The sequence below is a fragment of the Staurois parvus genome, unplaced genomic scaffold, assembly GCF_062004578.1.
Source record: "Staurois parvus isolate SC_StPar_1 unplaced genomic scaffold, SC_StPar_1.0 ptg000059l, whole genome shotgun sequence".
Lineage (NCBI taxonomy): Eukaryota > Metazoa > Chordata > Amphibia > Anura > Ranidae > Staurois > Staurois parvus.
Genome location: NW_028317855.1, coordinates 1,803,447 through 1,826,756, shown reverse-complemented (window position 1 = coordinate 1,826,756; position 23,310 = coordinate 1,803,447). Strand labels below are relative to the sequence as shown.

Genomic DNA, 23,310 nt, shown 5'->3' with positions numbered 1-23,310 from the left:
TAATACATAATAGTACAATGTTACCAGGGATTTTTTTGTTTTTGTTTTTACAGTTTGCTTTGCAGAAGAAATAAAGATAATTTCTCCTGCAATGCAAAGCTTGCTGTCAGGGCCTGGACTTGAACCTGGGACTTCTACTGTGTCAGGCAGTAACTCTTCTCACTGAGCTACCTAGGATGCTGGACAACCCACTGCCTCTTCTATTGGATAATCCTGCCTTGTTTGCTCTTGAACCTTGAACTCCTTGCTCCTCCCATGAACTTCCTATATAAGCCATGTCCTTGGACTTCCTCCTTGCCAGATTATTGTGCCTTTCCAGCCAATATCCCGCTACTGTTCCTGCTGCTGTCTACACCTCCGCTACTGATCTTTGGCTTGTTCCTGACCACGATTTCGTCTTATCCTAATGTACTACGATTGATCTGCTACCATTTGTGACCGACCCTTGGCTTGTGACCGACTCTGCTTTCGTCTGATCCCTAACCTGTTGATCCGCTATGGGTTCCCAATCTGCTCATTCCCTGGTGGGGTGATCCTGAGATCTGCGACCTGGTATTAACACGCAGCCCAATCCATCTCCACCATTAGGAGCTCTAGTGAATACCGGTTAATACTTAGACCCCGCACCTCAGGTGAGCCTGCGTCATTCCCAGGGGGATCCGCTGGTGTACCTATCCTGCTGGTTCCAGGTAAGCCTTTTACTGCTATAGCAACTGGTCTCTGAACCTGACCTTACACCGTGACACTTGCTGTCAGAACCGAACTCATTCATGAACTGTCATGAATGAGTTAAGTTTTAACAGCTCAGTATAGTGATCTGTGATTGGCTGAAGCTGGTCACATGGTACAAGATGCTATGATTGGCCCCATGTATCATGTGACAGCTGTGGGCCAATCACAGTTCACTAGGAAGAGAAGCAGAGCTGTTATGAGTGACTGATTCATAACAGCTTTGCTTGCATAGCGATCACATGATCACCGGGCCCGTTCAGCAGGATCTTCATTCTGCTCTGTGTCTTTTGAACACAGCAGTCACCGGGGGGGGGGGGGGGGAGCGCTCCCTTGTGTTAGTACAGCCAGAACGACATACGGGTACATCGCTTTGTCTGTAGCTGCTGCCCGGCCACGGTACATTGTGGGCAGGAAGTGGTTAAAACAAGTAAAAATTAAATACTGCCTGCCGTTTTGGAAACCCCCCCTTTTTTCGTTCTTCTAGTCTACACATCACATGGCCTAAAGTAAAGATCAAAATATTAATGCCCTCTTCACAATGTCATTCAATTGCAGCTCATTACTGCATACTGTACATGTAAATGTATATTGCATTAATATTTAATTAAAAATGGGCTGCCAGCGCACAGTGATACAAAAATAAGCGGACTTATTTCTTTATTTTATTGCTGTCACCTCTGCACTGAGTGTCTCTGAATTAGTGGTGTTATCCTATAAGGAGCCTTTTTTAAGCAAGCCATAGATCATACAAAAATCGCTTGATGGATCGACTTCAGTACAACCAGCCTGCCCATACATGGATCGAATCTCGGCCAGTCCCTGCTGAACCAGCAGAGATTCGATCCATCTATGGCCTACTTTAGTGTTGCACAAGGACAAAGCTGCCTTGAGGCTTAAGGCCACCATCCTACAGATGGTGATCTCTGCTTTTCAACTTAACCAGCACATTGTCCTGCCCTTCTTTATGTCCTGCTTCGAAACACCCTAAGGAAATTTCTCTCCACTGTCTGGATGTGGTGCACGTGAGAGTTTACCTTTCAGCTTCTGCCTCATTTAGCCAACAGGATTCCTTTTTTGTGCTCTCTGAAGGTTCCTGCATTCAGACATTCCTAGACCTCAGACACCTCTAATAAATTTACTTATCAGCATGAGCAAATTAATAAACAATAGGGTGAAACCTACTAAGCCTTATATACAACTAGATTATCACATACACCTAAGGACCCCATCTCACTTGTCCTGAAGGCCTGCAAATAGAATGGCATAAACACAATATAGAAGCAATAGCACCCAAAATTGTTAAAAGTTGATGACCAAGCACTTAAGGTTTGTTACCAGATTAGATACCAATATTTAAGATGACCTTGAATAAATTTAATTTGCCATCACAATTTAGCAGAGAACTGGAACTGTACAATTTGCACTTTTTCTGTGTCTTTTCTGGGTTTTGTGAGAACAATTATGCTTTCCCAAAGAATCTGGTAACAAACCTTAAGTACTTGGTCATCAACTTTTAACAATTTGTAGGTGCTATTGCTTCTATATTGTGTTTTATGCCATTCCATTTGCAGGCCTTCAGGACAAGTAAGATGGGGTCCTTAGGTGTATGTCATAATCTGGTTGTATATAAGGCTTAGTAGGTGTCACCCTATTGTTTATCAATTTGCTCATGCTGATAAGTAAGTTTTATTAGGAGGTGTCTGAGGTCGAGGAATGTGAACAGGGGGTTGACTAAAATAGGCGAGAAAGCAGCTAGGTAGAACAGTTTCTTTTGAGTTTAGGTTTATTTGAGGTTTTATACCTCCACAAGGCTTTATCAGTGTTTGACAGTTTATTTCTGTGAGATTTGCAGATCCATGAATCTTTGTCATTACTGCTTGTGGTATGTGTTAAGATTGTTTAAAGGCACCTGATTCAGTAGCAACAATAATGGATCCCTAGTTCAGTCCTCATACTGTTGTTGTTCTGTGTTGGTCATCTTTTGGACTTATTCTACAGTTACCCACAGAGTGCTTAATCTCCATAAACAGTCATTTGTGGAGACAGCAGCAGTATGAGTGAACCTAACAGTGGCATGAAAGAAATAGTTTGGGTCTCGAGGCGAAGATGCAGAAGATCCCTCCTGAATTATTTACTTACTGCCACCAAGGTGTGTGTCCTGTAAAAATGGAAAAGTAGGGAACCATCAACAATTGGTCAATGGATAGCAGTAGTAACAAGATCAACAACTGGGAATGCTTAATGGCAGCCATGAAACAGAAACACAAACAGTTCTGTAAAATGTGGTATTACTGACACGATTTCCAGTACTCACAGCAATACACTGCATATATGGCCATCCTGTTTCCACATGCCCCTTCTCAGTAGAGATCATGTTTGGCAAACTTATGTTCTCAGTGCTGTTTCTAGTCCTCTCAGTGTACTCACCCACCACTACCACCATTTATTTATTTTTTTTTCTTTTTTGCCATTCCTTTTTTCTCCCTTCATCCACTTAAAGTGGTTTTAAAGGCTGAAGGTTTTTACCTTCATGCATTCTATGCATGAAGGTAAAAAACCTTCTGTGTGCAGCAGTGCCCCCAGCCCCCTCAATATTTACCTGAGCCTCATCTCAATCCAGCGATGTGAATGACAGCCTCAGCTGTCCCAAGTCTCTGCCTCCTCATTGGCTGAAACAGCAATTGGAAGCCATTGGCTCTCGCTGCTGTCAGTCACAGCCAGTGAGCCAATGAGGAGAGAGCGGGTCCTCACCCAGGGCCAAGCTGCGGCTCCGTGTGTAAATGGACAGCAGTTGCCCCCATAGCAAGCTGCTTACTGTGGGGGCACCCAACAAAAAGGAGGAGCCAAGGGAGCCACCTGAGAAGAGGCGGATCCAGGCTGCTCTGTGCAAAACCACTGCACACAGTAAATAAATATAGACATGTTTGTTATTTTACAGAAAAAAAAATAACCTTTTAGAATCGCGTTAACCACTTGCCCTCTGAAAGATTTTATCCCCTTCATGACCAGGCTATTTTTTGCTATTCGACACTGTGCTACCTTTAACTGACAGTTTTGCAGTCATGCAACACTGTATGCAAATTAAATTTATAGCATTTACACACAAATAGCTTTCTTTTGGTGGTATGTGACCACCACTGGGTTTTTTATTTTTAATTATACAGGCTGTCCCTAAAGTCTGGACACCTACTGTAGGCAAAATGCATACGGAGGGCAAAAAAACCCCATATAATTAGCGATATTTCCTAAAGTGTCCAGACTTTGGGGACACCCTGTGTAAACTAAAAACACTGAAAGTTAAAAAAAAAGCAACATTTTTTACTTTCTGCTATAAAACATATGCATTTAGGCCAAAATGTATTCTGCTACATGTCTTTGATTAAAAAAAATCCCAATAACTGTATATTATTTGGTTTGCACGCAAGTTATAGCGTCTACAAAACTATGGTGTATATATTATTTTTTATACTAGTTATGGTGGTGATCAGTGACTTATAATGGGGCTGTGATTGTGTGGTGGGCAATCTGACACTGGCTGATGCTGGCTGGAGGATACACTAACTGACTGACATCAAGAGTGATGCTAATACAGTGATCGATGCTAATGCTACACACTGTACTAGTGACACTGGCTGGGAAGGAGTTAACATCTAGAGGCGATCAAGGGGTTAACTGTGTGCCTAACAATGTGTGATATGTGCTGCTTTTACTAATTATCTTGTTTTTTCCTGTTTTGCAGGGAATAAAAAAAAAAACAGCAAGATCACCTGTCGGTGTACAGAGCTCTGTGTTGTTTACCAAGATAGAGCTCAATTCTGTGAATCACGGAGCCGATCAGTAGGTCCCGGCAATCAATCATTGGCCAGGACCCACTGATCCTCTTGTGCTGTAACAAATCACAGCACAGCCAGGGCCTACCTGGAAGCGCTGATCACATACCAGATACGTGATCCAGCGCACAAAAGCCACCCTGCCGCAGTAAATGTATGTGGGGCAGTTAAACTGCTTTGTTTTTCTTTAGGGGCCTACAGTCACCCAAAAACTAACATTTTTGGGGAAATTAGTCCTTTCAGCATAAGGATAGTATCCTAGGTGCTTCACTTGCATGTGGAAAAGTTGGGGGTGGCAAACCTGATCCTTACTGAGTACCTTTCCACTTTATTTGTATGGTATTACAGTGTCTTACTGTGTTAATTAGTTGTGATTTCTATACGTCATACCTTTTGGCCTCCATTGTCAAGTGATGTGATTTGCTCTGGAATTTGTTTTTCTTTTGTTCTTTGTATATTTTTTCTGTGGTTATCCAAACTATATGCTTTACTGAAAGAAGCAATAAAAGGTATTCATTTTAAAAAAAGAAGAAATCATTTAGATATGTATTCTATGCCATCAATACATGGAAGGAGATCCCTGGCTGAAAGTACGTAATGTTTTCTGGACAGAGCTCTATACTTTCTAAATTGGCACGGCTATTTGATTTGGTTGCAATATTTCCAGCACCATAAGAATAAGGAACATACCATTACACTAGTCCTATAGAAATAGAGGTTCAGAAGCGAAGGGACAGAGTATATCTAATAAAGAATCTGTCAGGTTGAAATTCCCTATGAAAGGGTACAGAGAAGGAGAAGAATTTTTGCTATCTTAGATGGAATAAATTGCCTTAGGTGTAGTCTGCCCTTGCAATTTACCAAGAATTCACGAGCAGATAAACGTTTTGAGGCATATAGCAATATAAAATATTTTTTGGACAAGTGTTTTAGAAGAATTCAAATTTTGCACAGATGTTCTATGTCTGGGTGTTAGTTGGGCGTTGTTACTGCTAAAAAATAAAAATCCAAAGAGGGCTGGATAGTGGGGAACTGATCCTGCAAATGTTTATCTACCAAATTCAGTGGTGCCAAGGATGCTTTCTTTTGAAACATGTTAGTGTGTCCGAGTGGAAAATTTCAGTGTTTTTTAGTCAGTGCTCTGACTATAGGTTACAAACTTTGTTTCTTTGTTTATTTTGCTTTGTTTATTCATTTGAATGGGTGCTTTTTCTATTTTTAAGGTTTTTAATCAGTTCCGATATCTACTAAACACATGTGATATCTCAATACACCTAGTAGAAGTGAGTCCTAAATTAAGTGAAATCCAAGCACTCAACTTAACAGAAAACAGCACTGAGGCAAAATATGAAGACAAATCACCATGTTATAAAATGGGAATAACAAAGACAGGTCTTCCAATTAACTGGTACTATAACATACAAGACGTACCCTCAGGTATCTTATATTCTGTTATTGTTTCAAAGCATTCATAGAATAAAATTGTCATTTCTGTTACTGTGCAGATCCAGGAAAGTAATGACACGCAAGTAAAACGACATGCTCACGTTTATATTGATAACATACACATTTTATTTTAAAAAAATGTTTATATCAGTGTGTGTCTGCAGTCCTTTACAGAAGAATTAGAACCATTCATATCAGGCCCTATACCCAAAGAATCTTACAATAAAAATGTTTTTTGTAGTTGTACAACTGTTCGCAGTCAAATCCATTTAATCCTACTTGTAAATATTTCTAGCTGCAAAAGAAAATGGCCATCTACTATGTCTTCTTCTACTCACGTTTATAAAACTCCTGTGTTTGGTTTTAATAATAAGACTCTGTTCCTAGAGTAATCAAAAATGACACAATTGATCCTTTTAGCTGTAAGGTGGGAATTCTTCACAATGACCACAATTGTACTGGGGATTTTTTTTCTGCTGATCATCACACTAATGTATCATAAGTTGTAGAAAGTTGTAAAGGTTGAGAAAGGCTGACATTATTATTATTATTATTATTATACAGTATTTATAAAGCGCCAATAGTTCGCTCAGCGCTGTACATTATAAAGGGGGACAGAACATGTGACAGAACAATACCAATACAATGCAAAACATGAGGGGATCGAGGGCCCTGCTCTTTCAAGCTTACAATCTAGGAGGGAGGCATAAGTCCTTTAACTGATCTCTCAACTTTTATACATTTTCTAGCTACATCTAAATATAGAGAAAATTGCATATTTACAGGATTGATTTACCATAATTAGATTGACAGCCTATTTTATAGTCATTCTTTCTCTAAACGGATTTGATAAAATCTAAATATTTAGCAAAATATTAGTGCTCCTAATTATTTTTGTAGTATACACCTTTGTTTACAGCTATTTAAAGAGATCCTGTCACCAAGTTGTATTTTCCCAGTTAAATGTACCATTGCTTCCACACTGCCCCCTACATTGCCAGCCTCTTCTGTCGCAGCCCCCCAAACCGCTGTCCTGCCTGCTATGTCTCCCAGGCTCCACTTACCCATCTGCAGGCCTGGGACCTGTTCAAAGAGTGCCAGTGGGTAGAGGGGAGGGAGGAGAGTGGACTCTTGCTACTTCTTGTCCTGACCCGGAAGTGATATTATGATGTCACTTCCGGGTCCCAGTTAAAAGATTGCAATGTGCACTGCATTACATCCAGTGGAGTACAGTATCAATAAAGATAACCTGGCACCAAAAATCATCACATGATATATATGTCTCCTGACATATATAGAAAAGAAAAAATTGCCATCCTAATCGAATATAATTATATATCCTTGTGGTATCTCCGTCTCACTTCTGATTAAAGTGTGGATCATAAACTCAGCAATACTTAGAGAAACAAAAATGGCGGTTGACTAGTGCAAACCTGCCTAAAAGATGGTTTGTATTAAATCCTATGCGGAGTAATATATCACTACATTGGTGAATGCAATATTGTATTTATTTGATGACATGGATCGTAGAAAAGGTAGACATTGACATGGTGAACATAGTACAATCATATTTAAAGTCAAAGAATTAAAATTAAGAACCGTTCGGCGTCTTCAAAAAATAGCTGTATGGGCAAAATTGGTCAATATGAGGCTGTGGAGATTCTTCTGCATTCAACGAATTAAATTTCCATACTTAATGACCTAATCAGTTCGTATTCCTCCTTAAATGTTCCTTGTAGTGAACATCAAAGTTTATATAATGTGGTTCCTAAGAATAAATAGTAGATAATCATGAATTCAGGAGAATCAAAAAGCTTGTCATCATCATTTCAGCCTAGTAGGATGCACATATAAGAGTCTATTTAATCATTGAATTTTCATCTCATTACCTTCTGTGTGAATATACCACATCTTGTGAATAGTGGGTATAGATATCCTTGTATGACCAAGAACGGTGAAAAATTATCCAAAAAATTAGATTTGTAATGGTGAGGTTTCTAGAATGAATAGAGAAATTCAGTGAAATAATATAAAGTGATACAGAAGTGTAGCTCATACACGTATTAATATATGTGAATTTACCATAATGGAAACCTGGTCTATTTCCACTGGTGAGGTGAAAAACATTCATATAGGTAATGATGATGGAGTTCCAAAAATATAGTAGTATGGAAGTCTCTGTGAATTACATTCAAACATTCATGTTTCCTTAAGATGTGCCCCTCTAGGGGTTCCAAAAATTTCTCTTATGCAAGAGCTGATGCGGTTCCTATGGGGATGCGTGAGACATATATCCCATATCAAAACATAGTATAGCCAATGGTATTAAATATACCGATTGAATCCAAAAATTCCCCTCACAAAAGAGCTCAAATAACCCTATTGTGGCATAGGTTGTATAGTCTCGTATCAAAAAAATTGCAGTTGGTAATGACTCCGCTTAATATAATGGTACTTGCCACCGGTGGAAGTGAACAGAGTCACTTAAAATCGCCTATGAAGCTCCTTAGAGTGATTGCCATGTGGTTTTCCGTTTTGCCTCATGCTTATCCGAGATGGAGCTGCATCGCTTGCTCCTTTCCCCTCGTGGATACCACAGCATATGAAGACGCCAATCCAAAGTGTATGTGAACTCAAATGAAAAAAAAAATGTGCTCCCTCTGTCCTATTATGACAACCTTACTGAGCAGTGTTGCCACCCTATATATAAGCATATACAGTATTGTGCAGGTGTGAAGAAATGCTGTAAAGTAAGACTGCTTTTAAAAATCTATATTTTAAATATTTTTTTTCTCAAAACATCTTCCAGGACAGCCCCCTTGAGACCTAGAGCTCCTCTCTCCAGGATAGGAAACACGAAAGCACAGCCCTTTAAAAGGCGGACCTCCAGGTCTCCCCCTTCAGTTTTTAGTGTTTCTTGCCGGAAGGATAGGTACACATTCGAAGGAAACTTTTATGGGAGCTGTAGGCTCAGTGGGGCAGCCCGGAGTGGTGCTGGTGGCTCCAATTTTTTACACTACCTCCTCTTCCCTGGTGCGATCCCTCTATGACAGTGTGGAGTGGTCCTCAGAGGAGGAGACCCCTGGTGATTGTTGCCCTGTATAGCGACTCCTGGGACAGCTTCGGGCTTTTGCAGCCCTCCTCCCTTCCCTGGCATGGGAAATCCTTTCCCAGGTTTTTTCATGGCTACGCTGGATCTGAGGGATGCCTATCTCCGCATTCCCATTCAATAGGCGTATCAGAAATACCTAAGAAATGGCAGTAAGTATGGGCTCAGAGATCCACCATTGGCAGTGTCAGGCACTACAATTTTAGTCTGGCCTTAGCACCAAGAATGTTTACAAAGGTGCTTGCGGAGGCCTTAGCTCCCTTAAGAATGAGGTCTATTACAATCGTTCCCTATCTGGACTGTCTCCTCTTCGTGGCCAGGTTTCGCCAACAGTTGACAGAAGATCTGCAGCTTGCTCAGGACTTCCTTCAGAGTCTGTGGTGGCTCATAAACAGGGACAAGTCATCCTTGACTCCTTCCCAGAGAGTTGCCTATCTGGGGTACGAGATTTCTTTGGTAGAGAGAAAGATCTTCCTTCCACGAGAAAAGTTTCTCAGGATAGATCAGGTGCTGGCGGAGCTGCAGAGCAATTCATCCACGACAATAAGACATGTAATGAGGGCAGTAGGTCCCATGACCTCTTGTTTCCCAGCTGTACCCTGGGTGAGATTCCACCAGCGGCCACTGCAGGCTTTTCTTCTGGGGGTTTGGAATGGAGATAGATCTACTTTGGATCTGGCAGTCCGGATCCCGACCAGGGTCAAGAGATCCATTTGGTGGTGGCGCAAATAAGACAATATAGCCATAGCTCTAGAGTGGAACACGCCTTGTCCGGTTATAATTACGACCAATGCCAGAAGCTCTGGTTGGGGAGCCCATCTAGGCGGGTCGTGGTCCATGGTGGAAGCTCAGAGATCCTTAAATCAGAGGTTTTAGCAGTCCAGCGAGCGTTGGACGCCTTCCAGGCAGATCTATTAGGTCATCACCTGCAGATCCGTTCAGACAGTATGGCTACGGTGGCATATTTCAACAAGCGGGGGTACACAAAGCCCTTCTCTTCAAGCAATCACTGATGGCATTCATTCTTGGGCTGAGCAAAACTTGCTTTCAATATCTGCCATCTATCTCAAGGGAGCGCAGAATTCCCTAGCAGACCTTCTAAATTGACATCCAGTCAAACACGTCAAATGGTCTCTCAACCAAGAAGTGCTTGCGAACATCACTCTCAGGTGGGGCATGCTGGAGGTCGATCTCTTTGCCTCCCAGGAAAACAGGCAAGTCAGCCCATTCTTCTCCCTAAATCCACGAGATCAGGCTCTGGGTGTGGATGCTTTCACGAGCATGTGGAAGTTCAATCTCTGTTATGCGTTTCCTCCAGTGAGGTTGATCCCAGCAGTCCTGCAAAAGCTCCTGTTAGAAAGGACAAACCTCATTCTAGTAGCGCCGTTTTGGCCGAAAAAGGCATGGTTTTCTCTGCTGTGGAGTCTGGCCTCGGTTCCCCCTTCCAGAGAGGGGGGATCTGGCATCCCAGGGTCCAGTGCTACAACCTCAGGTCAGAACCTTGAGGTTGGCAGCGTGGCTACTGAAGAACAACTCGTAAAAGCTCAGGTGTTTTCTGACAGAGTAATTAGGACTTTAGTGAACTGCCGCAAACCGGTTACCAGAGCTATTTATACTAAGGCCTGGAAGAGATTCAACTCCTAGATGCTAGAGAAGGGTCGAGCCCTCCAGACATCCTGGCGGTGTTGCATTTCTTACAGGATGGGGCGATCAGGGCCTTTCGGTTAACACTTTAAAGGTACAGGCCTCGGCCCTCAGTGTTTTCCTTCAGGTCCCCCTCCAGCAAGATCCCTTTATAACAGATGTTTTTCATGGCTTTTTCCAAATCCAGGCCGGTGGCGGTCAGGTCTTGTCCAGTTTGGGATCTGTCTCTGAGCTTTGGACCTTTGGAGAAATCTTCAATTATGTTTTTAACTCTAAAGACTTTTTTGGTAGCAATCACATCGGCCTGTAGGGTGAGTGAATTGCAGACACTTTCTATTAGGGAGCCCTTTTTGACAGTCTTCGAGGATAGAATTGTGCTCAAAACAGATCCTGGGTTTCTTCCCAAGGTTTTCTCCACCTTTCATAGATCTCCGGATATAATTTTGCTGACCTTCTGTTCTTCTTGCGCAAGCAAGGAGGAAGAAAGATTACGTTTATTGGATGTTAGAATAAGTCTTTTGGTTTATCTTTAGGAGATCCAGAGAATTCATAAATTCGGATTCTCTTTTTTTCCTTTTTGCGGGACCACAGAAGGGTTCCAAGTCTACCATAGCTAGATGGATTAAGATGGCTATCACAGAATCATAATTTATTAAAGTTCTTCCCCCGTTTGTTAATGCACACTCTACTAGATCCTTTTCAGTGTCCTGGGCAGAGAGAACCGGTGCCTCGTCAGAACAGATCTGTAAGACGGCCACCTGGTCCAGCCCTTCTACCTTTTGTGAAACATTATCGCCTGGATCTTCTTTCTAGCGAGAATCAGGCATTTGGGCGCAAAGTCCTTCAGGCAGTAGCCCCGCTGTAATGGGTAGGTTCTTGATTATCGTCTCAAGGGGGCTGTCCTGGAAGACTTTTTGAGAAAACCAGTTAGACTTACAAGTAACTCCTTTTCTATGAGTCTTCCAGGACAGCTGGGATTTCTAACCATAAGATTGTATGGTAATGTATGTTTATGCATAAATGGTTATGTCTTCCGGAGGTTCTTGAGTAAAACTGAAGTGGGAGGTCTGCCTTTTAAAGGGCTGTGCTTTTTTATTTCCTGTCCCGGAGGGAGGAGCGCTACATCTCAGGGGGGCTGTCCTGGAAGACTCATAGAAAGGAGTTACTGGTAAGTCTAACTCATTTTTTTTTTAGCAATTTACAAAATGCAAAGTGAACGAACAGAAGAAAAATCTAAATCAAATCAATAATTTAGTGTAACTACCTTTTTGTATTCAAATCAGCATCAATTCTTCTAGGTATACCCAGTGCTTTTGCACACAGTTTTTGAGGGAACTCGGCAGGTTGGTTGTTGCAAACATCTTGGAGAACAAAACCACAGATCTTCTTTGGATGTAGGCTGCCTCATATCCTTCTGTCTCTTCATGTAATCTCAGACAGACTCAGTGGTGTTTGAGATCTGGGCTTTGTGGGGGCCAAACCATCACTTCCAGGACTCCTTTACATTGAAGATAGTTCTTAATAACATTGGCTGTAAGTTTGGGGTCGTGCTCCAGCTGCAGAATACATTTTGGGACCAATCACACGCCTTCCTGATGGTATGGCATGATGGATCAACATCATTGAGTCTGTCTGGGATTACATGAAGAGACAGAAGGATCTGCGGTTAGTTCTGCCGAGTTACTTCAAAAACTGTGTGCACAAGCACTTTGTCTACCTAGAAAAAGTGATGCTGGTTTGATGGCAAAGGGTGGTCACACCAAATATTGATTTGGTTTCTTCTTGTGTTCATTTACTTTCCAATTTTGTTATTTGATAAAACTAAACTATTAACACTTCTATTTCTGAAAGCACTCCTAATTTACAGCATTTTTTTTCCAAACCTGCCTAAAACATTTGCACAGTACTAAAATATACACACACTATATTGCGAAAAGTATAGGGACACCCCTCCAAATCATTAGATTCAGGTGTTCGTCACCTCCATGGCCACAAGTGTATAAAATCAAGCACCTAGGCATGCTGACTGCTTCTACAAACATTTGTGAAAGAATGGGTTGCTCTTAGGAGCTCCGTGAATTCAACCGTGGTACCGTGATAGGTTGCCACCTGTGCAATAAGTCCACCCGTGAAATTTCCTTGCTACTAAATATTCCACAGTCAATTGTTAGTGGTATTATAGTATTATAACAAAGTGAAAGCAACTGGGAACAACAGCAACTCAGTCACGAAGTGGTAGGCCACATCAAATGACAGAGCAGGGTCCATGCATGCTGAAGCACACAGTGTGCAGAAGTCGCCAACTGTCTGCAGAGTCAATAGCTAAAGACCTACAAACTTCATGTGGCCTTCAGATTAGCACAACAACAGTGTGTAGAGAGCTTCATGGAATGGGTTTCCATGGCTGAGTAGCTGCATCCAAGCCTTACATCACCAAGTGCAATTCAAAGCATCAGATGCAGTGGTGTAAAGCACACCACCACTGGATTCTAGATTCTGTCTGGCAATATGATGGATGTGTCTGGGTTTGGCGATTGCCAGGAGAACGGTACTTGCCTGACTGCATTGTGCCAAGTGTAAAGTTTGGTGGAGGGGAGATTATGGCGTGGGGTTGTTTTTCAGGGGTTGGGCATGGCCCCTTAGTCCCAGTAAAGGGAACTCTTAAGGTGTCAGAATACCAAGACATTTTGGGCAATTTCATGATTCCAACTTTGTGGGACCAGTTTTGGGATTGCCCCACATTGTTCCAACATGACTATGCACCAGTGCACAAAGCAAAGTCCATGAGCGAGTTTGGGGATGGTAGAACTTGATTGGCCTGCTCATTTTCCAGACTTCAGCCCGATAGAACACCTTTGGGATATACATTTCTTATTGTTGCCATGTCATACCACCAAGAAAAAAACCAAAACAAATTCTCCTACCTCTCACATTCGCAGAGATGTCACATGTATGCATTATCACAATCTAAACTGACTCTAAATTAAAAAAAATATATTTTTTTGAAACCTACCTAAACACATTAAGACTGACCTTTTACCCTGCCATGACCTTGACCCTGATGTAGATCAAGGCTTGATCTAGCCATTTTATCTTTTTTTTTTTTTTTTGTTACACAGGCTTTTTATCACAAAATGAAGCTTTAAATTTGTGCTGAAAAAACAAGTATAATTCATCTGGATACACTAAGTAGTTGCGACGATATGTACAGTTTCGCTAACACATGCCAAACTTGCAAAACTAGGTTCAGGCGGTAAGATTTGCTCTACTTTCATGCAGTAAAGGGTTAGAAGGAGCCCAGTTCTCCATTTTCCAGCTGGCTGAGATTTAAAAATATTACTCAATTTTTCATTTGTATCGGTTTTAAAAATGTTATCTTCTAAAACAGTGAAAAAAATAACGAACTCACTACACACTAACTTTAAAATTGAATGGTTGACATGCCTTACATGTAATTTTATAAATTTTGTAACATAATTTTATTATATCTATGTTCTTTTCTCTTTAGGTTACACATTTTACATAGCACATGAATTTTTTGATGCTTTGCCTATACACAAAGTACAGGTACCATTTTTATTTATTTTTTATATTAAAAAAAAAAGTCCTTGTGTACAGAGCACATACAAATTTTACTGCATTTTGACATTTCTACTACATTGCAGAGTAAATGTGTCCTGCAGAACCAGGGCCTAAATACAAAACTTTATTTTATTATGACCTACTGTACACACAAATTCCTTACACACAAAATATAATAAACTTTTGAGCATGGATATTTTTTTATGTTTTTTTTTTTTAGCCATTATGTTGCTTCCAACATTGCTATAATAAGCACCCAAGCATTCATGCATCAGTATTAGAGCTCTCCCATCTCCGTACATCCAATACTACAATACTATTCGGATAACCACAGCTATGAGATGGTAGTCAAACAATTGCAGATAGAACAACAATTGTGACATAAACATGCAAGCCCCTACTAGCTAAGCATGCATGCTGATGAATAGATGCTTCTTGCGCTAGCTGTATCTTAAAGGGGCAGTAGAGAACAATTTAGAATAATCCACATTGGTCAACTGATTCTTTCACTGATGCAGTTGACTCAGCAGTGTTTGCAAAAGATGGTGAAAGCCCGCAACACACATACTATTTTGGGCAGACCATAAAACTGCACAAAGGCCCTCTAGGGCCTATGGGCCATTTCACATGAGATGTTGGGCAGACAGGTGCTGAGAATATAGCCTTACTCCTCACTTTGACTTACGTACTTCTTACTTCTTGGGCAAGTGAGGTACATGAGGCATTTTCAAAGATTCCAAAACCATTTTTCCAGTATATAATTATGTGATGTCAGGCAAGGAGTACTTCTTTAATTTCCTGCCAGACCAGCACATGACATGCGGAATGCTTCGACAATTTAATTATCATGTCTTTCAGCTGTAAGCTGAAGACCTGTTAGCTGTATGAGCCAAGCTGCACATCATGGACTTTGGGGTGGTGAACCACATTGCAAAGGTTGCTCTTCATCTCCATCTATCTGCATATTGATACACATGAGTATGTGGTTGTACCTAAGTATTAAAAGAATCGAAGGACCTAAATTTGTTCTTGAACAGAGGTCCTTTGCAAGGTATGTCCACCACTGGTGGTAGTTCAAATACACACAATTCCCATTTGATTTGTTATCGGATGTCTCATATTTATAGTACCGAGACATGTATTGTGGTCTCATGGAGCAACAATCCCTTTCTCTTTTTGATCAACAATATTTGTAGGGAAATGTTTTGGTAAACCAGCAAGTAGCAGTCCTGACAGCCGGCAAACAAGTAAGTATTCACTTAGTAGAAGTACTGCTCCCATACATCTGTTGAACATACAATCAAAATTAAATCATGCACCATTTTTCTTTTGCACACATACTGTATAATGTACACATCAGACTGCAGATCACAAATTCTCATGAAAGTATTAGGATAAAGTGTTAATCACAAACATTTGTTTTAATGTACATGTCAACAACCTGTTGTTTTTTTATATTTTACGCAATAGTAAATACTAAACATATTTTTTAAACAATTTCATCTTTACAGAAAATCCAAGATGAATGGAGAGAAATATTGATTGATGTTGATCAAGAGATTCCACAAAAATTAAGATTTGTTCTTGGTTCTAGCCGTTCTCTTATTGCAAAAACCTTTGTTCAGGTATTTTTTTTTTTTTTTAGCTTTTTGAAAAATATACTCTTTTGGGGGATCTTAAAGTATAACTAAACCCAAAGACAAAAATGCAATACATTGCAGCTTACTTGTCCTTTGATGTGGTGGCTGCGTATGTGAGAATGTTGAGGGCCTGCCCACATCTTAGGTGCTGAAAATCGCAAAGGAGAGCACCATCTGCAGGGGGAGGAGAAATAAGAAATATTTCTTCCTTTTCCTTACCCCCTAATCTAACTAGCTGCTAAGCTGGGGGGGAGGGGGCGCGCACAACTAAATAGTACATTTTCAATGCTGACTGGAGATTGGTTTTGAAGCTAATTTGTAATAGGGACGAAAATATAAAGCTACAATAACAGTTGGATTCTAGGCACTATAAAGTTCCAGGATGTTTCCTGCTTGCTTCAATAAGTATCCTGGCAGTGCTGCTGTGGGCCCCAAAATATTCTGTATACTGTACTGTAGTATAGGGAAAGTAACAATATTTTCCCTATCCCACAATATATTGCTGGAGTTGCTAAGCTTGTGCAAATACTGTTATTAGTTTCCATACAAACTTGGACTTCTTAAAGCGGAGTTCCACCCTAAAATAGCAGCTCTGCTTGTCTGCCTCCCCCCCCCCCCCCCCCCCATTGCCATAGTGGAGAGTGGATACTTGGTTTTGACAGGTACCCGCTCCCACTTCCGGCTCAGTTCACCGTGGCTAAGTGAGCCAGAATTTCAGCCCCCCTCCTTCCTCCCGCAGTCTCCTGGGAACCTTCACATGTCCCAGAGGACTGCCGGACCAATCAGGATGCGCAACATGACTCGCGCATGCGCAGTGGACACCCGGCTGTGAAGCCGCAAGCTGTCGCAGCCTGGTGCTCACAGTTGAGATGCTGGGGAGAGAAGGGAAGTTGCGGGTGAGCACGTCGCTGGACTCTGAGACAGGTGAGTTTATTAACCACTTGTTTACAGGGCACTTTCACCCCCTTCCTGCCCAGGCCAATTTTCAGCTTTCAGAACTGTCGCACTTTGAATGACAATTGACCAGCCATTTGATGGTTTGACAGTTTGGTTATGAGCACAAGCAATTGTGGTGTTTAGGCTGCTTTCAGCAAACGCAGTACAAATGCATAAAAAGAGCATATGTGTTTTTTTTCCGCGGATCAGTGTGAAAGTAGCCTTAGCCTTCCCGGAATGTAACTGTCTTTTGGAACCGTAAAATTGACTGTAATACTAATGAAAGATCCCACTTTGTGAAGTTTAGTCTTCTTGGCAGTCTTAACACTTCAGTACTGGGCACTTTCACCCCTTTCCTTCCCAGGCCAGTTTTCAGCTTTCAGTGCTGTCGCACTTTGAATGGCAATTGCACAGTCATGCAACACTGTATCCAAACAAAAGTTTTATAATTTTGGAGACAGAGCTTTCTTTTGGTGGTATTTAATCACCACTGGGTTGTTTTTTGTTTTTTTTTCTAAACAAACAAAAAACTGAAAATTTTGAAACAAGGTTTTTTTCTTAGTTTCAGTTCTAAAATTTTGTAAATGAGTAATTTTTATCCTTCACTAATGAGGCTGCAGTGATGGGCACTGATGAGGAGGCACTGATTGGTATTGACAGGCATCACTGATGGGCACTGAAAGGCAGTACTGACTGGCATTGATAGGCAGCACTGACTGGCAGCATTCATAGGCAGCACTGACTGGCACTGATATGTGGCATTGATGGACACTGACAGGTGGCACTGATGGGACTACACTGATCATCAGTACCCTGATGATCAGTTTAGATGTCCCTGCTGAGGAATGCTGATTACTGGCTCTCCTCTCACGAGCGGTAAGCATGACTGCTCGTGAGGAGAGAAATGCCGATAACCGGCACTTCCTTATTTACATGCGGTCAGCTGTGATTGGACACGGCTGATCACATGACAGAGCCAAAGTGATCGGCTCTTTCCGCTGATCGGTGATCCGGGACACAGTGCACCACCGATCTCCACGCTGCGTGCCCCCGGGGGCGCACACACGTGGTTAGAGTGAGGGGACATCATATGAAATCCTCCCAGAATGACGGAACCACCGCCCGTCATTTTCTTATATGGCGGGAGGAGGTTTTTATAGCTGCTGACTTTTAATAAACTCAAAAATGCCTGGAACTCCACCTTTTAAGGCTTTTTGTGTTCAATAGGGTGCAGCCTGACGCCTTATAGTGTGGCCATTACTATAGTTTAATACTCTTGTCTTCTCTAGAGGTGTATTATATATACAGTTGTGTTCAAAATAATAGCAGTGTGTTGAAAAAAGTGAATAAAGCTCAAAATCCTTCTAATAGCTTTCATTTCCATACACACAAATGCATTGGGAACACTACACATTCTATTCCAAATCAAAACATGAAGAAAAATATATCAAATTTGTGTTGTTCCTCTAAAAAAATTGAAGAAAAGTGAATATTAGACTGTTTAAAAAAAATAGCAGTGTTTGTATTCTTCTTTACAAACTCAAACATTCACTATATAAACTTAAAAATGTTTGAAGATTTTGCTTTCCTTTTGAATCAATATTTAGTTGTATAAGCACTGTTTCTGAGAACTGCTGTACATCTGTGTTGCATGGAGTCAACCAACTTCTGGCACCTGTGAACGGGTATTCCAGCCCAGGATGATTGGACTACATTCCACAGTTCTTCTCTATTTCTTGGTTTTGCCTCAGAAACTGCATTTTTGATGTCACCCCACAAGTTTTCTATTGGATTAAGATCCGGGGATTGGGCTGGCCACTCCATAACGTCAATCTTGTTGGTCTGGAACCAAGATGTTGCACGTTTACTGGTGTGTTTGGGGTCGTTGTCTTGTTGGAACACCCATTTCAAGAGCATTTTCCCTTCAGCATGACCTCTTCAAGTATTCTGATGTATTCAAACTGATCCATGATCCCTGGTATGCGATAAATAGGCCCAACACCGTAGTATGAGAAACATCCCCAAATCATGATTCTTGCGCAACCATGCTTCACTGTCTTCACAGTGTACTGTGGCTTGAATTCGGTGTTTGGGGGTCGTCTGACAAACTGTCTCCGGCCATTAGACCCAAAAAGAACAATCTTAGTTTCATCAGTCCACAAAATGTTGCACCATTTCTCTTTAGGCCAGTCAATGTGCTCTTTGGCAAATTGTAACCTCTTCAGCACGTCTTTTTTTCAACAGTGGGACTTTGCGGGGGCTTCTTGCAGATAGCTTGGCTTCACATAGGCGTCTTCTAATTGTAACAGTACTCACAGGTAACTTTAGACCTTCTTTGATCTTCCTGGAGCAGATTGTTGGCTGAGTCCTTGCCATTTTGGCTATTCTTCTATCCATTTGAATGGTAGTTTTTCACTTTCTTCCACGTCTTTCAGGTTTTGGTTGCCATTTTAAAGCATTTGCGATCATTTTAGATGAGCAGCCTATCATTTTCTGCACTTCTTTAGAGGTTTTCCCCTCTCCAATCAACGTTTTAATCAAGGTACGCTGTTCTTCTGAACAATGTCTGGAACAACCCATTTTCCTCAGAATTTCAGAGAGAAATGCACTGTAACCAGCATGTACAGCATTTGCTGCCTTCCTTCCTTAAATAAGGGCAATAATTGCCACCTGTTTTTCAAAGAATGAATGACCTCACTAATAGAACTCCACACTGCTATTATTTTGAACATGCCCCTTTCAATTAGTGATTCAATTACACAGAATCGGCAGCATGCGTGTCATGACTGTTGGGTCAGTTGAATTTCTATTACTCTACTACACCTGCTAGTAAATTATTTGCCATGTAGAAATATCATTTCTACCAAAAACAGTGACTGATCAGGTTAGTGATGCCTCACTTCTATTATTTTGAACACAACTGTAGGTCTGTTTGAATGTATATATGTATGTGTATATGTATGTGTGTGTGTGTGTGTATATATATATATATATATATATATATATATATATACACACACATATATTACATTGTACAGTTTAATTTCAAATAAACTGAAAGGAAAAAACTTAAACCTTCACATTTGAGTTGTGCATGGTTGTATGCAATATAAACGTTTGGTTTCCATCTATTGGGAACTCTGATGCTGGGATAGCCCCAGCTATAATTGTTGTGGCCAATTCGCAACAAGATAATGGCTATACACTGTGGTTTATATTTTGTAAAGCATTGAAGTTTACTGTCTTCCTGATACATGGGTTTTCAATTTCAGTGATTGATTTACCTGCAATGAATGTTTAGTGAATGTCACATTTACTGCTTTATAAATATACTCCTTTGGCTGATAGCTTCTCCATAATTTACAACTAAAAAAAGGGGGGGGGGAATGCAAAAGGGATGCTTTCATTACATCCTAGTATGGAGAAAGGTTATGGAAAGGCAACATACTACTGCTGTAGAAAAGTACTGTAATGTGTGACACTGGCAATTAAACAGAGCCAAACTTTACACATTTTTTATGTTTATTTTTTAAATATAGATAAAAATGTGTGCCAGTCACAGTTTATCACATTGCTAATACCTACCATATGCAGTATTTATCCTCACCTTGAACCGCATAACAATTGTAAATGTGTCTTCACACACAGTACCCAAGGAGTGCATTCTCCAGCTCTCCCTTTCTTAGCCAAGAACTTAGAGTACATGGTGTCTACCTGTGTCGGAAAAATTGTTTTCCTTTTTATAAATGCCTGAGGAACTAGAGAGGTGTGGCCACATGTTGAATCTTTAGGTATGGGTAAAGTCAATCATTTTGGCGGGCTTGACGTGCAGGCATAGTGGTAAAAGCAGGGGTGGGGACCTGTGGATCATGGGTGGCATGCAGGTACAGTGATGGGAGGAGAGATGGAATATGGGGATCAAGTGTAATGGTAAGAGTGGGATTGTGGGTCAGGCAGTGAGAACAGATTGGAGGGTGGTCATGTAGGTGGGGTGTTGAGAGCAGCGAATTGGGGGGAGGAGCATGCAGGTGTAGTGCTGAAAATTGGGTAAAAGCCATGCAGATACAAGGAGGGAGGAATGTGCCAGTAGCAGGGTGGATTTGATTTAAATCACTAGTAAGTAAGGCTTGATTTAAATCATAGTTTTCTACATAAAGACTAATTCTTGCTGGTATAACTTTAATATGCAAGTAGATGAAGATTTTTAGAATAACAACTTTTCATATTAGTTTTTTTATCCCCAGTTTAATAGGTTAATCATTCATATTTGGACAACTTTTCTGTTGTACTTAGGAAGGAGAAAAATAATCATTACCTTTAATAATAACAATTTAAATAGATTTATTCAACTGAAACAATAACATTACAGCATATGTTATTTGCTTAAACAAACATCCATGTTTGTTAACTAATTTGGCTAAACAAAATATCTATATTTTAAGAAATTTAGACTGTCAGCCCCTTCCTCCTCAGACTTCGTTTCACTTTCTTCTTGTGCAGATCTATTCCACTCCAAACAATCAGAAAAATATTGTTTCTATTCTATTCACTGAACTTCTTGAAACTTAACACTGAAGGGGTTGATTCTGTATTCATAGGTTTGTAGAAGTTAGGATTAAGGTCTTTTTCTTAACTCTGTTCATGTTATAACATTTTTGCATTGAAGAAGAGGCATGTGATCTCCGCTGAGTCAAATTCAGTTTTGAGAAGTGCAAAAGTAAACCAAGCATCTGTGATAATATCTTGTAGGCAGAGAAACTGCCCAATAATCTTACAAAAACCTCTGGAAGAGCATGACATTGTGAATGGATTAATGGAATTTATTTACCAAAAAAATTAAACATATACAGCCTTATTCTACATAATTAAAAAACAAATCTTTATTTCATGATGGAATAACTTTTGGATGGTAATATATTTTCCTCAAAAAGCATTTTATTTTAATAAAATCTGATTTAAATAAAAAAAAATCAGATTTTTTTTGATTTTTATTTTTAAAAAATCATTGATTTTTATCCACCCTGGCCAGTAATAAGACCGGGGGGGGGGGGGTTGGTAATGGAGGTCAGGTGGACAGTGGTTGCACAAGTACAGCATCTCTTAAGATGGTAGCAGGTGGGCATGTAGATTTGTGGGGGGGAGGCAGGACAGTTGTGCATGTGTAGTGGTGAATGAGGAGGAGAGGGAGAATGGGGGGCAGTTGTGCAGGTGCCGCAGCAAAAGCAGCTAGGAGATGGACATGAAGGGGGGGGGGGGGGGGGGGAGTCATGCACATTCAGAGGGTGAGCACAGGGTGGGGATGGTCATGCAGGTATGGTTGAAAGTGGGGTGGGGTATGATTGTGAAAATACTGTGGTGTGGGCTGGGGGGGTTGTAAAGGTACATGCCATGCTCACTACACAATGCTCTCATTCATTCCCAGAAACAGAGAGCAGTGCTTGGCTGGAGTTCCTGGCCTCTTTTGCCCTGCATCAATACGGTCTGCTTCCAACAGATCTATCACAATAGTATCGTTCCTGGGCTCTGAGCTTCCTGACTGCTCGAGGAGTGTCTCTGGCTTTGTTTTATTTTTATTCTTTATAACACTATTCTTTAGTGGTATGTTGTTGAAAAATACAAGCCACACTGTCCTATGGCTGCAGTAGCAGATACAAACAAGTATAGCAAGTAGCTGGGGTATACATGTTTGTTTGTTTTTTTCATTCAACTAGCAGGTTGGGGGAAAAAAAAAAAAGACAGATCCGTGCATCAACAGGATAATGTGTGATGTGGGAATCTCTCCTGCTGTGCTATTGAATTCTGACGGGCCTCCGCCCCATCAGAATACACTGATTAGTGCTTGTAGCCATTGGGTGCATAAGCTGATCAAATGCTGATTTTCCAGCAAGACCTTTTGATAGAGGCTGTTCATTAGACCAGCTTTTGTTAAATGGAGCAGTGCATGTTTCGAAAGTCAACTGGTTCCTGGTGAACCAGCCAACTTTTGGTACATGTGTACTGGGCTTGACATTTAATAAAAATGCATAAGTTCAGCATGTGCTAAGCCCTGCACTTTTGCAAATATAAACCATTATCAGAGTTCTGTTATAGCTGGTGAGACAGACACAACATCACACATTAGGCTCTAACAGTTCCACCTCTGCATTCTTCCCAAAAACACTATTGGCTTTTCTCTTCCCTCCACCCCTAAGCAATGCTATGTACTCTTTCATCTGGTCTATGATGTGCTCCCATTCTTCTGCTCCTCTTTTTCCTCCTCAACACAATCTTTCCCTAGGTCCTTCAATCATGCTAATTTTCCCAATAAGCAGATTACACTCAGTCTCATGCCCAGATCACTGAGCTTCTCCTTTCTGCTCTATCACCTCTTCTACTTTCTCCTGTATGCCAT

At 40.9% G+C, this 23,310-nt stretch overlaps 1 protein-coding gene and 1 pseudogene across 4 annotated transcripts in view; both read left to right on the top strand.

Moving 5' to 3' along the window:
* Positions 1-23,310, top strand: part of NDUFAF7 (NADH:ubiquinone oxidoreductase complex assembly factor 7) — an 83,565-nt gene that overhangs the window by 28,018 nt on the left and 32,237 nt on the right. For all 4 annotated transcript variants that reach the window (XM_089668540.1, XM_089668538.1, XM_089668541.1 and 1 more), the window contains 3 exons: positions 5,786-5,999; positions 14,270-14,328; positions 15,855-15,968. In XM_089668540.1, coding sequence (XP_089524666.1) covers positions 5,786-5,999; positions 14,270-14,328; positions 15,855-15,968 — 387 coding nt within the window. The remainder of the gene's footprint in view (positions 1-5,785; positions 6,000-14,269; positions 14,329-15,854; positions 15,969-23,310) is intronic.
* Positions 9,385-11,790, top strand: LOC149469771 (uncharacterized; annotated as a pseudogene).